This window comes from Akebia trifoliata, chromosome 11 (assembly GCF_017979445.1).
Source record: "Akebia trifoliata isolate Shusen 1 chromosome 11, ASM1797944v1, whole genome shotgun sequence".
In the NCBI taxonomy this organism is placed as follows: Eukaryota; Viridiplantae; Streptophyta; class Magnoliopsida; order Ranunculales; family Lardizabalaceae; genus Akebia; species Akebia trifoliata.
Genome location: NC_141385.1, coordinates 14,243,829 through 14,264,076, shown reverse-complemented (window position 1 = coordinate 14,264,076; position 20,248 = coordinate 14,243,829). Strand labels below are relative to the sequence as shown.

The window sequence follows — 20,248 nt, the reverse complement described above, 5'->3', positions numbered from 1 at the left end:
TTCTTTTGTTTTTTTTTTTTTTTTTCTACACACAATAGTGACACTAGTCAAGTTATATAAATAGTACAAAATAATACATCCACTCATGGACATAGGGTGAGTTGATAATGTAATTGTGAACCCATGATTATAATTTTAGTACGAAATTTATTGAATAAATTATGTTTATTGTTTATTTTCTTAAAGTTTGTCAATTTTAAATTTAAAAATATGTATTTTTTATGATAGAGAGCAAGTAATAATGAAATAAGTAAGCAAATGTAGTATCTATATATAATAAAACACAATTATAGGACTCATAGTTGTTATAATTTTATGAGGGATAAATTTTTTATCCAACTACATATTTGTGGAGATAAACATTTCATTAAATTACAATTTTTTTAAGACTCACTTTATTATTTTTACTTTTCACCCCTCTAACTCTACTATATTTCTTCTTTTATCTATTTAATTCATTTTATTATTTTTCATCTTTTACCCCTTTTTAACCTAAATTTTCTTAATAATACCCTCCAAATTTTATTTTATTTTTTCATTTATACCCCTTTTAACCCTAAAGAGGATGCGACAAGGGTAAACTCTAATACAAAAATAAAATTGTTATTGGAGTATGTTACTCATGTAATGCACAAGAGGCGCTCTACACCCTGATTATATATTTTTGAACTTCGATGCTCTTTGACTCATCCAATACAAGATGGTATACAGCTAAAAGATCCCTAGCACAACAGCTAAAAAACAACGTCCCTAGCTTTTATTTAAGTGTTATCTTTTCTACTCCTTCGCCAAGAAGCAATTAAATCTTGAAATCATTTTATTTGAAATTATAGTATTAAATTTTAAACTATTTCTATCAGACATTTTTTCATCTGTACAAGACTCAACAAAAAAAAAAATTAAGCTACAATTTCTATTGTAAATACCTCAAATGGAAAACATTAATCATTTAGTGAAATATTTTGATGAACACTACTTTGAACAGAATGATCAAATTTGAGATAAGAAAATGCAAGACCTTTTTATGAAAATTTCTTCAATAAAACAGTGAGATTCAATCTAAATATTCTAAAAGATTGATAAAATTTACTGAAATATTATAAATTACTTTTAGAAAGTACTTGTAAACACATGATTGGTTAGATATTTAGGTATCATCTATATACCATTATATTTTTGTCTAATTACTTTAACAAACCCATCTCACATACAATATTTCACATTCTAATTAATTAGATACATTAACAATTGTTTAAAATACATTTAAAAATATAAAATATATATTAGTATTTAATAGTTTGTTCTGTTTAAGCTAAGGTTCTATGCATACACGAATGTATAATTAACATAACACCATTATCTTAAATATATAATACAATCCTTTTTTCTTTTTCTTTTTCTTTTTCTTTTTTTTCTTTTTTTGTGTGGATAACTATCAGTACATGCGCCAAAAAGATTGGAATATTAATGATCTACATATCCACTCTCTGATTATTTATCATAGTTTGATAACCTATAAATGTGTTTTCAAGTGTATTTTAGAGTGTTGCTATTGCCACACCAACTGTGTGCAATTCTTTGGTGATTTAAATAGAAATTGGTGTGGCATTAGTAAAAGTTGGTGAGGCAATAGTAACTCTCTTATTTTAACCCTTAAATTTTATGAAATTATCCAGTCATATTTTCTCATTTCTATACAAACTGTATTAACTTCCACATAGATCGACATATTCCATTTCACAGTAACTAATATAGACATCGATATCAAATTTAATGCCTTACCATCCAAAAAAAAATTACTTAATACCTTGTTTGAAATACAAGAACACGGTGACAAAGTAGATTTACACAAAAACCATTTCACAATGATTACACAACCCATGCAACCAATTACATCTGTTTTTTCAACACACCTTCATTCCCAATGCACTTCATTGAACATTCCAACATCTGTAAATACAATTTTCACAAAACTGAACGTTAAGCCACCATTATCAGATGGGTGGAAGTTAACAGAACTCCTTTCCCAAAATAAATAAAATTCGCAACACATACACTGGAGTTTGCCCGTGCTTAAGCAAGGACATCTTCTTTGGGGTTCATGTGGTAAAAACGGAAAAAAAGGGGGTGCAATTGAAATCATTTGAGATTACCGGCTAAAAGATGAAAAATAATAAAATGAGTTAAGTGAAAAACATAGTAAAGCTAGAGGGGTAGACAACTTCAGTTTACAAGTGGAAGAATCGTAGAATGCCAATTTCTAGGGTTAATTTGTAAACCACTTCTGATGGAGCTAGAAGTTTTGGGAATGGGATGATTTTTTGTGAGGATGATCTCCTCACCATAGAGATCCTCCTCACAAAAAAATCAGCCCATTCTGAAACTTTTAGCCATGTAGGACAAAACTTTGGCTCCATTTTACCTAAGGTTTGGGTGCCGAATGCTACCCATATATATATAATTATATTGTGGAATCAAATGTGTTTCTGACTGATAATGTGAAAGTTTAGAGGGGTGGTTTTGATCGGCTTTTTATTATAAAGGACTACGCAGTTAGTTTTACAAGTATTTCGTTAAATAAGCAAGTAGAAAAAGAGAAAAGTTCTAGCTTACGTGAATCTTTTACACTGCTAAATTTGGATCCGCAGTTCCCGTGGCATTGCCATCTCCCGTGAGAGCACGGTCCGGATCCTGCATAGAATGTTTCTCAGTGAAGACTGAAACAAAACTATATAAAGATGAAAAAATTGAGGAGCTGACATGGGCGTACCTCCATTCCCCATTTGATATAGTCCGGTGACTCACATGCCTTGTATTCATCAACCAAGCTCTCTATTATTTCTCGAGATTCATCAAATTCAGAAAGATCATTATCCTGTCAAACAGTTGTATTAGTTTAGACTGAATTGAGAAAATTTACCGGAGTTTCTTCTTCAATTGTGCGATGCTGGCACCATAATTCACTTTGATAGTCAAAAGACCCATTGTACCATGCAAGTGAAATGTTCTATGATTTTCAAACATAATATCATCTTATATAAGTGAAGGTAAGAGATTTTTCTTTCTGAAGTTGAGATCCATCAGATTTCTCAAAACAGAATAAAACACAGCTGGCCCTATCTCTGAATGTGCCAAATCATGTTCTGGGATATTTAAAGCTACAAATAGATAGATGTATTTGATAGATTCAACTTACTGCAAACATGGGAAACTTCCGATAGTTGTCAAGGAAGGCTTGCTTCTTTCTCAACTTCTCATACTGGCTCAAACACTTGCTGAATAGGTGCCTAATGCTAGTATGGCTTGCAAGCATGAGACCGCTAACCTAATAAGAAGAATATGTACAAATATGGAACTTTAAATCTTGTAAACCACTCAAACATTCTTCAGAATCAAAATAAAGCCAAACTATCGAAAATTGATCAGTTGGTCCAAAATAGAAATCGAGAATGGAGTAGCAGTTGCACATTAGTTGCAAAATTACAAGAAAAAGAATAAAACTCATATGGAAATCAAGCTTAAATTAGATCAGAAGGTAAATCTTACCCTATGGGCAGTTTGAACATATGGAGACTTCCTAGATAATGCAACCTGAAAAAGGAAAGAAAAAAGATAAAAGATGAAAAAAAGATCCAAATAAACAAGGGAAAAAGAACCGATTGGATAAAATATATAGATGCTTTCTTCCTATGAAACAGACCTGAATGCTTGCAGGACCCCACTCAATAAAATTGACAAGCTTTCTCTCACGTATTCTCTGCAAACTTTCGTGAACCTAGTTTGAAAGATTTCACACAAAGATTAAACACGCAAATTCATGGAAAGTATGGCAAGATTAGGTCGTGATAGAAATATCATGATATATTGACAAGTAATATAATACAGTACAGAAGGTAATGTAAACACACACACACACTATAAGATCAATCGGGGAAAAAAGTACTAATAAAAGATAATGCGAGAAGATAAAAGTGAGCAATGACTATAATTACCAAATAAAGAAAAAAAAATAGCCATTGATATCTGTAGAAGAATCCGGAAATCTGATCTCATAGAATCAAGAAAATAGGATATTCTTCTTGATTATTCTTGATTACTCTTAACTTTCTAGAATATTCTTGTAATGTTCTACAATAGGATAGTTGGTTTATTATTCTAGAATATTCTTGAAGTTCTAGATTATTCTTGTAATAGGATAGTTGGTCTATAAATACCACTATTGGGGCATTTGTAATGATCATCCAAGAATTCTCAATAAATTCAATTTTTCTACAATATCAACTCAAAGGCACCCAATTAGCAAGCTAAGAAATAATCAAGAATATGTCATAGTTCAAAGTTTCATTCCGTCTCAAAAGGTTTTAGTGGAAATTCCGGTTTCTGCTGAGACCAGAATGAAACATTGAATTTTTTGGGTTGTCTCAGTATGTTTCAGTCGAGACCATCTCAGTTTTTCTCTTGATCGAAATATTGCCTCAAAACGAGATTTTAAACCTTGAGTATAACTATTTCAGGGAAAGAATTTGTCAATTTCTTGGGTTACTAGAGAATTTCTTAGTCCATTTTTTCACTACTAGAGTAAAACCTATAAGAATTTGGAATCAAATGCTTTGACAGTATTGCATGCGGTAGCCAGACCAAGAGGCACTTGAAATAAAGCCCCTCTGAAACCCCCAACTCCTACAATGACGTCCAGAATGATATTTCCAAAAATAATACGCAATCTTTCTGACTAGATAACATGGATATATTAAAAGTTACAGGGGTGAGATAAGACCAAAGATACCCATAAGATGAAGCCCACTAAGACAAAAGAAACCACTACCCATCAATAATATTATGAAAAGAAAAATAATAATAATCAGTGTAGGACCATTGGAGTTAAAAAGCACAATGTAACAACCACTGATGAAAGAAAATCTGGAACTTTTTGCAGATGAACACATATACATTCAGTAGGAAACAACTTTTACAGCTGCACTTTTCTGCCAAAATTAAACCAAACACATAAAATTTGGATCAAATGCTTGTATCAAACAGTAACTTGATTACACCAAAACAACTTCATTGCTCAACCTGCAGTGGCAATTTTTACATGAGTTTTAAATCTCTGTACAACATGGAGGTCCTCAAAGTACAAGAAAAGTTGGCGGACTTTGTCACATGCATCTAGTGAATTCTTGTAGTGTGATAGGAAACTTCTGAGAATTTATCATCCAATAAACATAGCACTTGTTTGATCTTACAAAATGAATCCTTATTTTTGAAAATTCACATATCAAAAAGGGTTGCTTTTGATATGTAAAAGTCCAAGAATCATACACGAAAAAATCACCTGAGTTGGGTCCACTTCTCCTTGAATAATATTTAATATTGATATGTACTTCGCTTGACTCGCTTCTTTTGTTCGAGCATAAGAAGAAACCATGATATTCTTTGTCTGCAAAATATACCATAATCAGAAACATGTGTACCCCTACAAAACCTGAACTTCATGGAAACATTTCAATGAGCTGGGTGATCTTGCCTGCAGAAGTCGTCTCATAACATCTAGTACTGTAGTTTTACGAATCACATTAGCCTACAAATGACAGATATATGTGGATTAAATCGCTGTAGCAATCTTATAATAAAAGCATGAAACACCTTACACAAATTTTTCAAGGAAAAAAGATCACCCGGAGAATAATGTACATAATTGTTATTTGGGTCCGGTATGTATTCAATTCATAATGAATTTGTTCCATCATAACTGGTATGCATAATCCATAACAAAGGTCATGATTAATATTGCATTACATAGGTATAACAGAGTGAAATAAGATCAAGTGATTTTCACAAAAGGTGATTTCAGAGCCCCATTGAACCCAATACTATTGTTAAGAACTTCTGTAGCAGGTTCTAGTTAAGGTCAAAGGTTAAAGATAGGACATTGAACAATTAGGAGCCAGAGATACTTGCTTGTCTTCTCATCCAAATCAGGTGGGTAGTTGTTAACTCTTCTGTGGAGGACGGGAGGAGTGGCAATCTTAACACGACTCGAAAATGACACAAAGTTAATTGGTTTGGATTGAGTCTAAATGTGTTTGGGTCCTAATTGTGTCAACACGTTTAACAAGTTTATTAAATGGGTCGTGTCTAGGTTAGAAACGCCAATCCACTTAACCCGTTTAGTTATGTATCATTAACGTGCCATGTTGGCCCACATACAATCACTAGCTCATTTAAATTATGAAACATGAGGTATCTCAAATATCAATAATTATTCAAGGAATTTTGAAATTACCTGCTTTTTGCTAGAATTTCAAAGGAATTTTTTTGCATATATTTTAATAATACATATTATTTTAGATTTTTTAAAATATAGAGGATGTTTGAGATATTTACCAAATATTTAGTTTAGGAAACCCTCTCAAAAAGATTAATACAATAGCCAAAAACCCTCTCTCTCTCTCTTAAGAAGAACAACACACATGATAAGTACTCTCTCTCTCTCTGTATGTATGTATATATATAGGGGATGGTTCAGCAGCCCTAAAGTTTGCCAAGTTTGGTGCCAAACATTTTTCAAAATATGGGTTAGAAGCTTTGGAATAAGCTGATTTTTTGTGAGGATGATCTCTATGATGAGGAGATCATCCTCACCAAAAATCAGCCTATTCCAAAACTTCTAACCCCATCAAAAGTGATTTACAAAAATTGGACGGTCCACGATTCTTCAACATGTAAACTAGGGTTAGAAGTTTCAAAATGAGCTGATTTTTTGTGAGGATGATCTCTTCACCGTAGAGATCATCCTCACAAAAAATCAGCCTATTCCAAAACTTCTAACCCCATCAAAAGTGATTTACAAAAAATGTTTGGCACCAAACTTGGCAAACTTTAGGGCTGCCAAACCGCTCCCATATATATATATATATATATAAATATAAATTTTTACTTAGTAGAGCTATTCGATGCACAACATCAAGTGTATGCACATCAGGTTTTTTGGGCAGCCTCTTTTTGGGATACACATGCCTACTTCTCCCTAGTGTTGGTCCTAGTTTTATCACAAATATACATCTGGACTTAAATCCATAACACTAATTTGGTGGTGGAAATGGAATCCATTTTTCCCACTTCACATTAGAATTTTAGTGAAGGGGTTACACAGGTCAAGTTACCTTAAATGTGTCGGATTCAGGTTTAAGTTCTTGGCACGCTTATTAAACTGGTCGGTTTTGGGTATGGTAAATTTTTAAAATACCTCACTACGACACGACCGACCCATTGCCACCCCAGGGGGTTTGGAACATAGAGAAAAAGGGACCTTTCTCTGACACCTTCTATTGAGACATTCATCGGGGTTCCTCATCAACATTTTCTTGCATCTACCATTGGAGATCTGTTATTCCATCCAAGCTGGTGTTCTTTGCCTAGTCTGCTTGCTTAGGTAAGATTTTGACACTGTTTCCAGCAAGCAAATCATTATTGACTTTTGTGTCATAAGCAAGAGGAGTGGAGAAACTGTGGATCATCTCCTACTTCACTATCCCGTTGTTAGCTATGTGTAGGTTTCCCTTTTAAGTTTTTCAACATCTGTTGGACTGTGCGAAGGAGTATGGACAAAAAGGACATTTGAAGGGAAAGAGATACAGATGGAGTTGTTGATACTCTAGATTAAATCCCTACTTTTCAGATGGTTCTTTTGTATAGATTGCAAAGAATTATTTTTAGTGAATTTATTTTTATTCAAAACTCTTTCTAATTGTATATAACCTTTCTAGGGACTTCTTGTCCATCTAGGTTGGATTTTTTTGTGGGACTTGTCCCTTTCTTCAGTATACCTTACATCGACGTTTTTATACGCTGAGGATGAGGCGAGGCACTTGACTGGCTAGCATCTCGAGGCATATGCCTCAACGCCTAAAGCATAAGCCTCATGTGCGAGGAATTTTTTAGTTAATAATAAATAATATCAAATAATTATGGTTTGAACTTTGATGTATATATACTTTTACAGAACAGGTAAAGGGTTTCTTTTTTTTTTAAATTGAAGACAAAAAAAAAAAAAAAGAAGAAGACAGAGATAGACTCATAGTCCTAATGCGTCGGTGGTATCACACATCCCAAAAGAAAAAAAAAATCTAAGACTCCATTTTCATAGGATTTGATGTGTAAAACATCATGTCATACCACACATGTTGCATATTTATTGATACATTTCTTTAAGAAAATCTTAAATTATTAAAATATTTTATAAATATGGATATAAAGTTTATAAACTCTCACCGTATATCAGTTAATAAGTGGGGGTATCAGGCGCATGTGAGCATACACATCGAGTATGAACCAGGTGAGGTGGGTCCGGTTTCCATCTGAACCAAGTCAATGCTTGTTCAGTCACGGCTCCATGGTGACATGGAAACGAGAGAGGAAAGGAAGAGAGTAGTCGAAGCTAGCTTGGAGGAAATCTCAAGTAGAGGGCTGTGATCCCAAGGAGATGTCTCAATTCTCTTTGACCATAGGGTCATATTTACTGGTGTGGGACAGGAAATGATAATATCCCCAGCCGATGAGGGTAGACTCGTAGTCATTGACACGTCAAAACTTGTTGACACCTTGGCGATAATAATGACCTCATTCGCATGCATGGGGACGTGGAGATGAAACTAGGCATGCAAGTGTCATTAGATCATTATACATGGCATTGTTGTAGCTTGCCATGTGTCTTAATCGAATTAGCCCTTATAGCAATCATGGTGTCTTGGGTCTTACTGCTTAATAAATGCAAGTTATGTAAAATAACCCTTTGTAAAGAAAGCAAAAGATTCATCAGCAAGATAATAGTCTTATTCCAAAATATCTTATGGAAGAAAAATTAGGAATTAAATATTTGCATTATTGAAATCTAACCTGACGCTCCACGGTAAGTGGTGTATAACCCGTCATTAGAAAATGGCATCTTGGAGTCGGAATTAAAGAGGCAAGAAGGCCAACTAAGTCATTGTTCATATATCCCGGATACCGCAGGGTGGTTGTACTTGCAGACATTACAGTAGAAACCAAGGAATTTGTTTGTGCAAAGGTTGGATTTGATAGATGAAGGCGCTCAACAGCAATCCTATTGAGTGCAGTATTGTCAAGAACAACAACACAATCAGCGTTCAAAGTCAGACGCTTGAGAGTCAACAGTGAGTTGTATGGCTGGACCACCACATCACTTGTCTCCATTTGATTAGGGAATACACTATATGTTTGAACAAGTTTTTTGCTGTAGCGATCATTCAGAGTCTCCAATAGATATGAACCCATTCCTGCATCATGTTAAGATAACCCCATGGTTAAAGGTTGTCAAAAGCGCTAGGCTGGCCTATGCGACAAAAAACTTTTAAAGTTTCAATTTTTTACCCATAGTAAAGGTCATACAAAAAAGAGCAAAATTTTAATGTAAATGTCACTACCAAGAAAATAATAAGTTACCAACTACTAAGCAAACCTGTAAGTCAACATAACTAACATGTAAAAAAATATGAAAACAATTTAACCGTAAATAGTGAAGTAATTTGATGCCCCTCACAAATCTTTGCTATTATAATAAGATAAAGCTGAATAAACGTTTCTTTTTTCTGCCATATGTTTGATTAGCAAAAAAAAAAAGCTGAATAAGTGTTTGTTGATCAAGGTCATCCTCGTCAAAATGAATAAAATAATAATCCCACAACCCTATAACCACGTTAGTTTTTAGTTTCATAAAATAACATAAATATCATTTTATTATGTTATCTTCAAAATAGCCTTAGTTAATTATTTCAATTACCTTTACAATTTATTAAGTGACAAAATATGAAAATATGAGATTACTTATTTTAAAAAAATTAAAATTATTTTTTTGAAGTAACTTTAATCATGCATAAATCCTAAATTGTTCCATATGCTACTTACTAGTTTTTTTTTTTTAATTCTTAGAAACACCTCACAAGTTTAGCTAAATATTTGAGAAATCCCTTATGCTTTAAAATTGATTAAATACCTTTTAAAACACAAATTATACAAAATTATTTCATAAAAGTATCATTTTATGAAACCCCGCTTAAAGCAGGTAAGGCCTAGGCACTCGGATGGTTTAGGCGGGAAAAGCAGGACTATGCGGGATCTAGACGGGGCTTTTGACAACAGAGGACTTAAAGATACTTAATAAGTGACTGAGGCCTCTTTTTTTCTCTTCTTTGCATCTGCTATTTTGGCACAAATCTTTTTGGGTTTTTTTATGAAAAAAACAACAACAAAAAAAGTGTCCTAACCCGAATGAATTGCTTGACCCAAAAAAAATAGTTCTGTTAACATATTGAACAGACTTGAAGATTATGCAGAAATGGAATCTCATATCTCTAAAAGAGATATGCCGACAACAATTATCTTGCCAACTACAAGTCATAGCATCCGCACGTCATGGTACATAGGATAGCTACAATAATAACAAGCACAGCTACATGTCCCTAACGAAGTATAAGTTTAACATAGCTATTATAAACAAGCCAGCAAGAAATATTATTGATTTAAGAATATTTAGAAACAACGATGTGGTAGGGTGCAAATATCCAGGAAAAGAAAACATACCAATTTAAGGTACATAAGCATTTAGCTTACACATAATAAACTGAAGTACGTCATTGCTGATGTTTGCCTACAGTGCAAGCATTATTACAGCTAAGCTGCTTTATCAATATTGCTAGAGACTTATAGGTCCGAAAACACTCCTGAATCTATTAGACTCAAGGGAACTCCATCATACATCTGATTGACAAGCAAGGCTTAATGAATGAAGAAATGAATGTTAGGTTTGAAAATGGATAACAGATCTTCATAATTCCACATATATTTAAAAATGATCATCCAACTTCATTATAGAGAATTACTAGTTTTATAACCTTAAGTACCATAAATGTGTACAAAGAGACCATAAGGTCCAACTTATATGATGTTACTTAGCAGTTAGCACAACTGGAAGTTTAGAAGCTACTTTCAATGATGAAAATGTAATAACAACAAAAAAAAGCCCATCTCTAGACAGCAAGAGAAATACAGCACAATCTATATACAGCTAATTTTAAAAAGCAACAGCATTGAACTCTGGGAACCAGAATTTCCATCAATGGAAATAGAATAAGCAGAGAAAGGAAGGCAAGAAGATTAATAAATGAAAAGGGGAAAGTGAGAAACCTGAACCCGTTCCTCCAGCTATTGAATGGCATAAAACAAAACCCTCAAGACTGTCACTTCCATCTGCTTCCCTATCAACCATGTCCATAATATCCTCTTGAACTTGCTCTCCCTAGTTTAGGATCAATAATTATATCAACACAAGGAAAAAAATTAAAGAGAAATTCATTATATCCTTCCGTAATTGAAAGATATATAGCATAAACTCGACAACAGACAGTTGAAGCCAAAGCACAAAAACAAGGGACCTGTAAATATCTTGGGTATTTTATATAAGATGGAATAGAAAAATCAATCCCGTTGCAGAAACGGAGGATCGAGCACAATGGATGCCAATGTAAAATCACAAGCTTATGATCAAGGAGAAGACAACCACATACAAGCATGAGTCACAGATTTCTGAGGTTCACTATGACCATGGGCAACAATGATAGAGAGTATCCACTAAATGTGAATTAGAAGATGTACAAAACAAAGCCCACAATGATGGCTTACATAAGCCCCAGACCCTAGTCCCAAATTAATGGAAAAAACCCCAAAATAGGAGTCTACAAATAGTTTCCCACACAAAGATGACATAAAATATTGTGTAAGGAGTTTCACCACCCCCCTCCCCACACACACAAAAACTTTTCATTGAGATATCACAGCAATCCAAGATACCAATTCACAAAGAATTCAAGATACTCAATTCACATATGAAAAGTACTTCAATACATGGAACATAAGTTATCTGAAATGGATTCACAAAGCTTTTCCTTGAAAACATCATTGAGACATGCTCAATTACATTACCAAGGAAAAGGCAGGGAATAACAAATAAGTATGGTTACACAACTTGGAGAAACCCAGAATTTCACTTACATGCATTGTTTAATTATTACTACTGTCTCAGGTCATGGTTGAGACCAGTACAAAAGAGAAAAAAATTTGAGACCAAAAAAATTCAATGTTTTGGGATTGTCTCGGTTGAAACTGTTGGAAATTCATACCAATGCAAAGCATTTACTCTTTGTGTTTCAATGGGATACTATGTGTGAAGGGTAGTCTGTCGTTTGTAGGTTTGTTGTTTCTTTTGGTTGGTCATCTCAACCGACTTTGTATATTCTCCCCTTTTTCTTTGAATAAAACTTATACTTATCAAAATAAAAAATTGTAGGAAAACTTTTAGGTAAGTGTATAAGAGACGTGTCCAATTCCTTGTAAACATAAAACTGACACAGCTGAGGATGAACTAGGCATATAATTTACATAATTGGCATAGATAAAGTTTTTATCGGATAGGATTGCTTTACCTTGGTCATTGAATTAGTTGACTTCGAACTTGCATATGGATGTACTATTATACATTGGTTACAAAGAATAAAGTTGGTAAAAAGATTATTGTCAATGGAAGATGCATTCTCTCATGTATCAATTGTTCCAAGCCCTTAGGAGTTTTGACTCTCATTATAACACATCAATCACTTTGATACACCAACTGTGTGGATATATCACGGGTATTTTGGGTAATTGACATTGTATTTGAGTAGGAACAAATATCCAACGATAGTTCCCCTACCCTATAAAGGAGATTATATTCAATTCAGTATCTTAATGTTTCAATTGGACACAAAAATCTAACTGGTGGTATTTGATAAAAGAGTTCTACCAAATTTGTAAAATATACACATATACGTTATAATAATTTATTTTCAAAATAATTTTCCATAGAAAGTGTTTTTTTGTCCAATAAAACCAACAAGAAATTATTTGAAAGAGTTTTTCAGAAGCCAAAGGGATTAGACATAAGAATATTTTATTCCTAAGGGCCTTTGGAGAATATTGTATGTAGAGGGACTAAATTGAAAGGATCACATAGAATGGGGCTTTTGGCAATATTCTAACCTGTGAGAGTTCAATAGCTAATTATTTATTGGGCCTATCCACAATAAACAAAACTTTGGTCAAATTAATGAGATTAATCTTGGATTAGATGAAGTAGTGTGTATCTATTTCAAAATATAAAGGGGGAACCAAGTTAGAAGCTAATAGCCCAAGAGGTTGGAACCTAAATGATCCCACACCTACTTGCAAAGACTCAATTTATTCCCACTTTTTTATGAAAATATAATTCCAGCAAGAGGATCAGTTAGTCTCTCTAGACTTTGGTATGAGGAAGGGTCTTAGAATATGATGTGTATTTCTTTGGAGATTGACCATACATGATCTTGTGCTCAGCTCAAACTGTACAAATAATGTAACCATGTTTTTATTTTAGTTCTTGATCAATCTTAGATCAATATATAGAGATTATGAAATATTAGAAATGCATTTTTCCATATTTGTTTGACTTAAAAAAAAAATTCAAAATCAAGCCAACAATGGTGTTAGAGCCTCCTAATCAATTAGGATTTGACTCTATTTTCAGTTAAGATCTAAGAATGTGTTAGACACTCCATATGTCCAACACATCCTTGGTCTATTCGTTGATGTCATAGCGATGGTCCCTTGATAATGGATTCCAAGTCATAGTAAATAAATTTTACTTTCTGCCATGTGACAGTATTAAATCTATTTTTAAATTTTTTGAAATGTCTCTTCCAATTTCCATTGAGAACTCCCCTCAGGCAATCAATAGTAACTTTGATTGGTTTCTGGAATGTAATATTAACTTTCGATGTAATTATTTCTTTCATGTTTAATTTTTATTTTTTAACCGATGGGGTCGAGCATGGAGAAAAGAAGACGATTCTAAAGAGGATAACTTGTGAAGGAGGAAGATCAATTCAAGAAAGCCCAATATAAGGTTACCCTAGCTGCAAGGGTGATTATTTTGTTGTTGATTTCTTTAAAATGGTAACAAATATTGCAAGCAAATGAAAATTAAATTTATAGACCCCCTTAAGTTCAAAAAAAGGCCTTAATTCAAAAGAAAATATGTCCCACAATATTGATTAGGACCTCTTGCAAGGAATACTCATTCCCTTCAAATAATGTGTAATTTCTTTTCTTCCAGATCCCCCAACAAACAACAAAAGGAATAATCGACCATAAAATCCTCTCTTTCTAACAAGAAGTCTTTAGTTTCCAACAACGAAAAAGGGACAAGAAAGACTTCAATTAAAAATAAAGATTTAACAAAATAACATGTAGCTATGAATTTACGAAACACAAATTTCATACAACAAAGGAAAGAGAGCAACTTTATAAATCATTTTTGTTCCAAACACCAGTGGACACAAAGCAAGTGAGCCACCTCATCATAGAGTTCTCAATGTATAAGAAGTCTATCATGATATAGACACATGGATTTAAGTTGAAAAGACAAGGCAAAAAAGGCTTAATGTGTAACAAATAACAAACCTGGTGATACCCACTAGCCCAATTATTTCCAGCACCACCTCCATGATCTGAAACAAATATATTTTCATGATTGTAAAGATTTCGGTATTCACTATTTTGAATACCATTGATAACCCTGGGCTCCAAATCCATTAGGAGGGCTCGTGGTATGTAGTGTTGATCATCAGCTTGATAAAAAAATACATCTTTCCTGTCACCTCCCTGCAAAATTTTAGATTGGGCAAACCGATCAAGCTCGCTTTCATGGCTAACAATATTTATCTAACAATGAAGGTGGCAATGAAATCAAAGAAGATGGGGGAAAATGTAAAATTGTTTCAGCAATCACAATCACCAAGTTGAGGTTCAAGAATAAGTCAACGAGGGAAAATTTTGGTAAAATCGGTAAATAATCAGAAAAAATCGAGCTAGGATTTTGGTTGTGCAATTGTTCCTACTAAGTGGTGTTCTCATATTAAACTAAAAGATCCCATATTAAATTATAGTAGTAAATCACCATATCATCTATAAATCCACAAAAGGTAACCACGGATCTTCATCAAATTCAAGATTGTTCAAAATATAAAAAGATAACTATCACGAGTGCAAGTTACGATTTATCAACCAGTCAAAATCATCAAATTCAATGTCATTCCCATTATTTGACACTTCATCGGTAAAATGGTAACCATCATCTTAATCAAGGTCATCTCCTTTACTAGAGTATAAAATCATTTCCATTTTTCTACTTTAATCACGAAGTTTGTGATTTAATAGCAAAGTTCATGAAAGTCACGACTAAATAGGTGAAGGAAACCATTGTGATTTGATCGTGAGTTTTTTTTCCAATAAGTCACAGTGTTTGGTGTCTAAGTCAAAAATAATTAATGTGAGTAGTCCCTCCAAATGCAACTAAAGGCTTCCAAAAATCCAAACTAGATAAACACATTGGGTAAAGCTATAAAATTCGTTGGAATCACAAAGATTGTTGATGAATACTCGTTGGGTATTGCAATATCATAAAGTGAACATTTTGAGACCTCAACACCTCAGAGAACAGTATATGATATGACCATTACTAAACAGAATCCAGTCAGAGCTTTGAAACAGTATTCCAACTTTCCTACTTATTGAACTGTGTTTCAGTCAATCTTACCTTCTAATTTTACCAAATTATCCTCAAAACAATAATAAATGCTTTCATGACTTTCACCATTGAAACAAATATAATAGAGAAAAAAAATTAAAGTCAAGCAAGAAATTTGGTAACAACAAATTTAATTGACCACATTTCTAACAAATTAAGCTTTCAAAGGCTGATTGACAGTTTAACCTAGAAATTATATAAAAACATCAAAGCACCAATTAAAAGAGCAAATTCGATTGAGAAATTTCCATGTAAACAACTTCGATAACATCACATTTCTGCGAAATTATAAAAGCCTCATTCAACAATTTAGCCAACCAATTATACTTGTAGAAAACCCCATTTTTAATCCACAGACCCAACATACACAATCTAAGTGGAATCTTTGGTATCTTTCAACACTGAAACAAAACGATCTAACAACGAAAACAAGCACACACACACAAACAAACAAAAAAAAACAATCAAGAAAAAACAAAACAATCGGAGAGATGGAGAATTAGTGGAGATCGAAGAAGAAGAACTCAACCTGAGAAGCAAAATCTTCGAGAATCCCTTCTTTGCTGATCCCGTGCTCGAGGCAGAGCTGCTTCCAGAACTCCATCCCGATTTGATTCCCACATTGCCCGACTTGCAGAGTGATGATCTCTCGCGGCATTTTAGAGAAAATTAGGGTTTCGAGAAATGGAGATTTGGTCTCTCACAGAAGAGATTTGAAAAGAGAGGGAAAAAGGCAGAACTGAAATGATTGAACTCTCTTTGGAGTCTGGTGGCGCCTAGTTTTATATACTTGGGACCATTTTGCTTGCCGGCTAACCGTTTCGTCTCGTCTCGGCGATGACTCGGACGAGTTGTCTCACTTAATACGAGTTAAACCTTTCCAAATCAAAATTACTTCAAAAAAGAGTTTCTATTACCACATCAACTTTTGCTAATGCCACCCCAAGATATGTGCTAATTGCAAATAAATTGGGGTGGCATTAACAAAAAATGGTGTGGTAATAGAATCTCTATTTTAAAAAATATATTAATATTTTCTCAAAACATGCACAACTTATGTCCAAATTCTAGTTTTGATAGTTTGTTCATTTTAATTCCCAAAACATGCATTTTCAAGTGAATTTGCCACTTTTATAATCAATGAATTCACTGATATATCTGCTAATTCGTAAATATTAAAAGTGATAAACTCACAAGTATGTAGGTTATAAAAATGATGAATGCATGTTTTGGGAATTAAAATGAACAATGTACCTAATCAATTAGGTCGGGTTTTCAAAAATTGGTTTGAATTTTCAAAATCTTGAACGAGTCACTGAGATGAGTAACGCATAGTGAAAGTCTCACTAATTAAATGTGAGTTATCTCGATCACGTCCGAGATTTAAAACCATGAACCTTACAGTAAGCTAGTCATCTTAACTTACATTTTGGGTTGGTGTACAATGTTCTTGAAGTATGCCCGTTATTAGATCAAGGTGGATCGGGTGAATATTGATCCAATACCAGCTTGTTAGTCTTGGCTAGGTATGACTTTATAGAATTGAATTTTAGGCCTAACCTAGTGAATATTGGATTGAATCAAGGCAAGCCAATTAACAAATCGTAATTGATCCAATTGCATTTATGATCATAACTCTCAGATTCAAGTCTAATCCATGAGGCTAAGTACTTCAATCTAGACCCAATTTGTATCATCATATCACGAAGGAAATCAAGTCGACTCTAATGCCTAACTCAACTTTAACTGCATATTTATTTATGTGAAAAGGGTATTATTTCCCAGTAAATCCTTTGGTTATGGAGGTCGCCCTTGGTTAAGATTTGCATTGTAAAAAAAATTTATCCTTGCTAATATTTTGTTTTGGATGGCAAATTTGTGTGTGGTTTCTTTAAGGAATTTGAGGAGGTGTACAAGAAATTGCATTGATTTGTGGTCAACAATTGGTAATCAAGCACTCTAATGACACCTTAGCGAATATTCGATGATTGTAAAACTTTGGTTCATGCATATTTATAATGATTTGTAAAAATACCACACAACTCCTCTCTAGTTCTAAGCAAAACTATAAAAGCACAATGTTTTGCCCACTATTTTTCACATGGGAGTGGATCCTCTATAGTTCCTTGTAATTCTATTAGATAGTTGAGCGAGTGTATAGAGATCAAAATTCCTTAGTTGAAATTTTGGAGTTCATCGACTATTCATTTTCAATCCATTTGATCAGACGTAAAAAGACGTCTTAAAAAAAACCAAATATGATTCAAGTCATGATTATTACTTAGTTAATGTGTTAGATTTTATTTTTCAGTAAGGTCTTTTCACCATTGAAAGAGTACTACAGAGAACGACAAGAAAAAATAACTACAGAGGATCCACTCCCTTTTCAAGTAGGTTGGACTTAGGACCGGCTCGATACAATTTGACACCCTTAGGCAAAACCTCAATGTGATGCCTTTTTTATATTTATTATTTTACTACAAATATTAATAATTATATATTTAAATAAAAAAAATATTTAAAATTTACTTTTCTTGCTTTTTGAAAAATAAAAATGTTATTAAGTTTTTATATTAATTGCTTTTTTTTTTATAATATATCGTTTTTCAATAGATAAAATTGCTAGTCCACTTATGCTCCGTTTGGAAAAGCCTTCGCACGGCTAAATTTATGTCGAACACGTTCCAATTTTGGAACTTCAGTGTTTGGGACGGATAAGAATTCTTTTTAATTACCAATTCGTTCAGCAAAAATCAACCGATTCTCTCGACCATTAATACTTAAACGAGCCTCCGCAAAATCATAAGGTTCCGCAAAAACAGAGTGAAAAAAATTAGCGCCATCTCTCTCTCTCTCTCTCTGATCTTACAATCAACATTTATTTCCATCCTCTGCAACTCTATCAGGTAAGCAAATGTTTCTCTTTTTTTTTTTTTCAATGTTAATCATCGAAAAATTCATGAGATAAAATGAAAAAAAAAAAAGAGAAAGAAGAGTACCTCCGTTCACCCATCGATTTCAATCCTCATTCACCCACAAATCTTCAGTCGCAACACCATTGTCATCTTCTCCAACAGCTCAATCGAACCCAAACTCACCCTCATTCTCTTCGTCCCAACACCTCCAAGAGCATTGTATTCATCTCCTTCACTCACTCATATTCACCATTAACGCACCAACCTCTTGTCTTTGTGATACTCACAAACCTTCATCGTCAAGTCTCCTTTAACACAATAGTATCTCAGCTGCACAGCAGCCCTCTATTAATGGCTTACTCTCTCAACACCCTCTCTCACTCACAACTCACCCCAAAACATGAGAGAGAGGTGTGAATTAGATCTGATCTCTTCTATTGGTTCACATTCTTCTCCGAATTTGAATCGAGCTCGAGATGAAAAAAGAAACAACAATGGAGAGTTCCATTCTATGCCACAACCACATAATGTTTCTATGGTCAGAAATAGAGTAAAAATAGAGATAATATTGCCACACCAAATTTTGTTAATGCTGAACCAACTGTAGCAACTCTTTGGAAAAAAAAATCATTAACTATTCTTATTATTCATGCCACCTTAACAATGAGAATGATCATTACCATTTGCACATTTTGTTTTCTAATTATTTTTATTTTTATTATTTGAAATAATCATTAACTATTCTTATTATTCATGCTACCTTCAACCAAGATTTTGATGGGAAAAAAAACATTATACACTACTTTGAGTATATTTTTAGCTTTCAATTGGGGATGGCATGAAGGTGTTATCACAACCGTTGGATTGAGAATGATCTTATATGACGGTTCGAATATTTATCAGATTGGATTGGGTATCGAAAAAATATTCAATTCATTGGCAGGCCCATGATCTCTATTAAAGGGTGGTTAATATAAATGAAGAGGTTAAAATTTTCCAAAGATGAATTCTTATTTTTTAGGAATTATTTTAGATTTATAATTTTCTAAAACTCCTTGAGACTATTTACCCATCTCAACCGTTTGTTTAATGGACATTATTAAAGTACATTTAAGACTAATATTAATGTTATTTTTAAAGAGACTCTACTGTTTGAACGATTACTATAATATTTTATTATATTGACGATGTAATTAGAGGCAAACCTTACATTGTACGAGATGAGATTGTTCAACAAATTTATAATGTCATATATACATGATGTAAAATTTTATTTAATTATTTATTTGATAGACATTAAATATGTTAGTATAGAAAAAATGAAATTGAATTTTTATTTTTATTTTTTTATATTAAATCATATGTTTATACTTATTGTTAACATATTATTACTTATATCAGATAAATAATCTTTTTTTTTAATATTATTTTTAATTTCCTCCAGCAATTTTTAGACAGTAGGTTACCAAACAGATCAACATCTTAACATTACAATTAGACAACATGTTACCAAACAACATACTCAATTCAGCAAGTTGCTTCAGCAACAACAACAACAACTTTCTCTCAACTTCAGCAACTTAATTCAGCATCAGCAACTTTACATATAATTTTTCCAAACAGAGCATTAATCTTTCTTGTGACATAGTTAATCGTA

At 33.1% G+C, this 20,248-nt stretch overlaps 1 protein-coding gene across 1 annotated transcript; it reads right to left on the bottom strand.

Annotated features, from left to right (window-relative positions):
• Positions 1–1,767: 1,767 nt before the first annotated feature.
• LOC147391015 (tubulin gamma-2 chain) lies at positions 1,768–19,052 on the bottom strand. Its single transcript, XM_086458456.1, has 13 exons — positions 18,676–19,052; positions 16,206–16,535; positions 14,551–14,751; positions 11,206–11,317; positions 8,899–9,299; positions 5,528–5,581; positions 5,336–5,440; positions 3,701–3,775; positions 3,547–3,591; positions 3,197–3,325; positions 2,771–2,875; positions 2,614–2,691; positions 1,768–1,950 (listed from the first exon to the last, which is right to left on the bottom strand). The coding sequence occupies exons 2-12, from the start codon at positions 16,332–16,334 to the stop codon at positions 2,623–2,625; spliced, it is 1,425 nt and encodes a 474-aa protein (XP_086314582.1). The 5' UTR covers positions 16,335–16,535; positions 18,676–19,052; the 3' UTR covers positions 1,768–1,950; positions 2,614–2,622.
• Between the last annotated feature and the right edge of the window lie 1,196 nt (positions 19,053–20,248).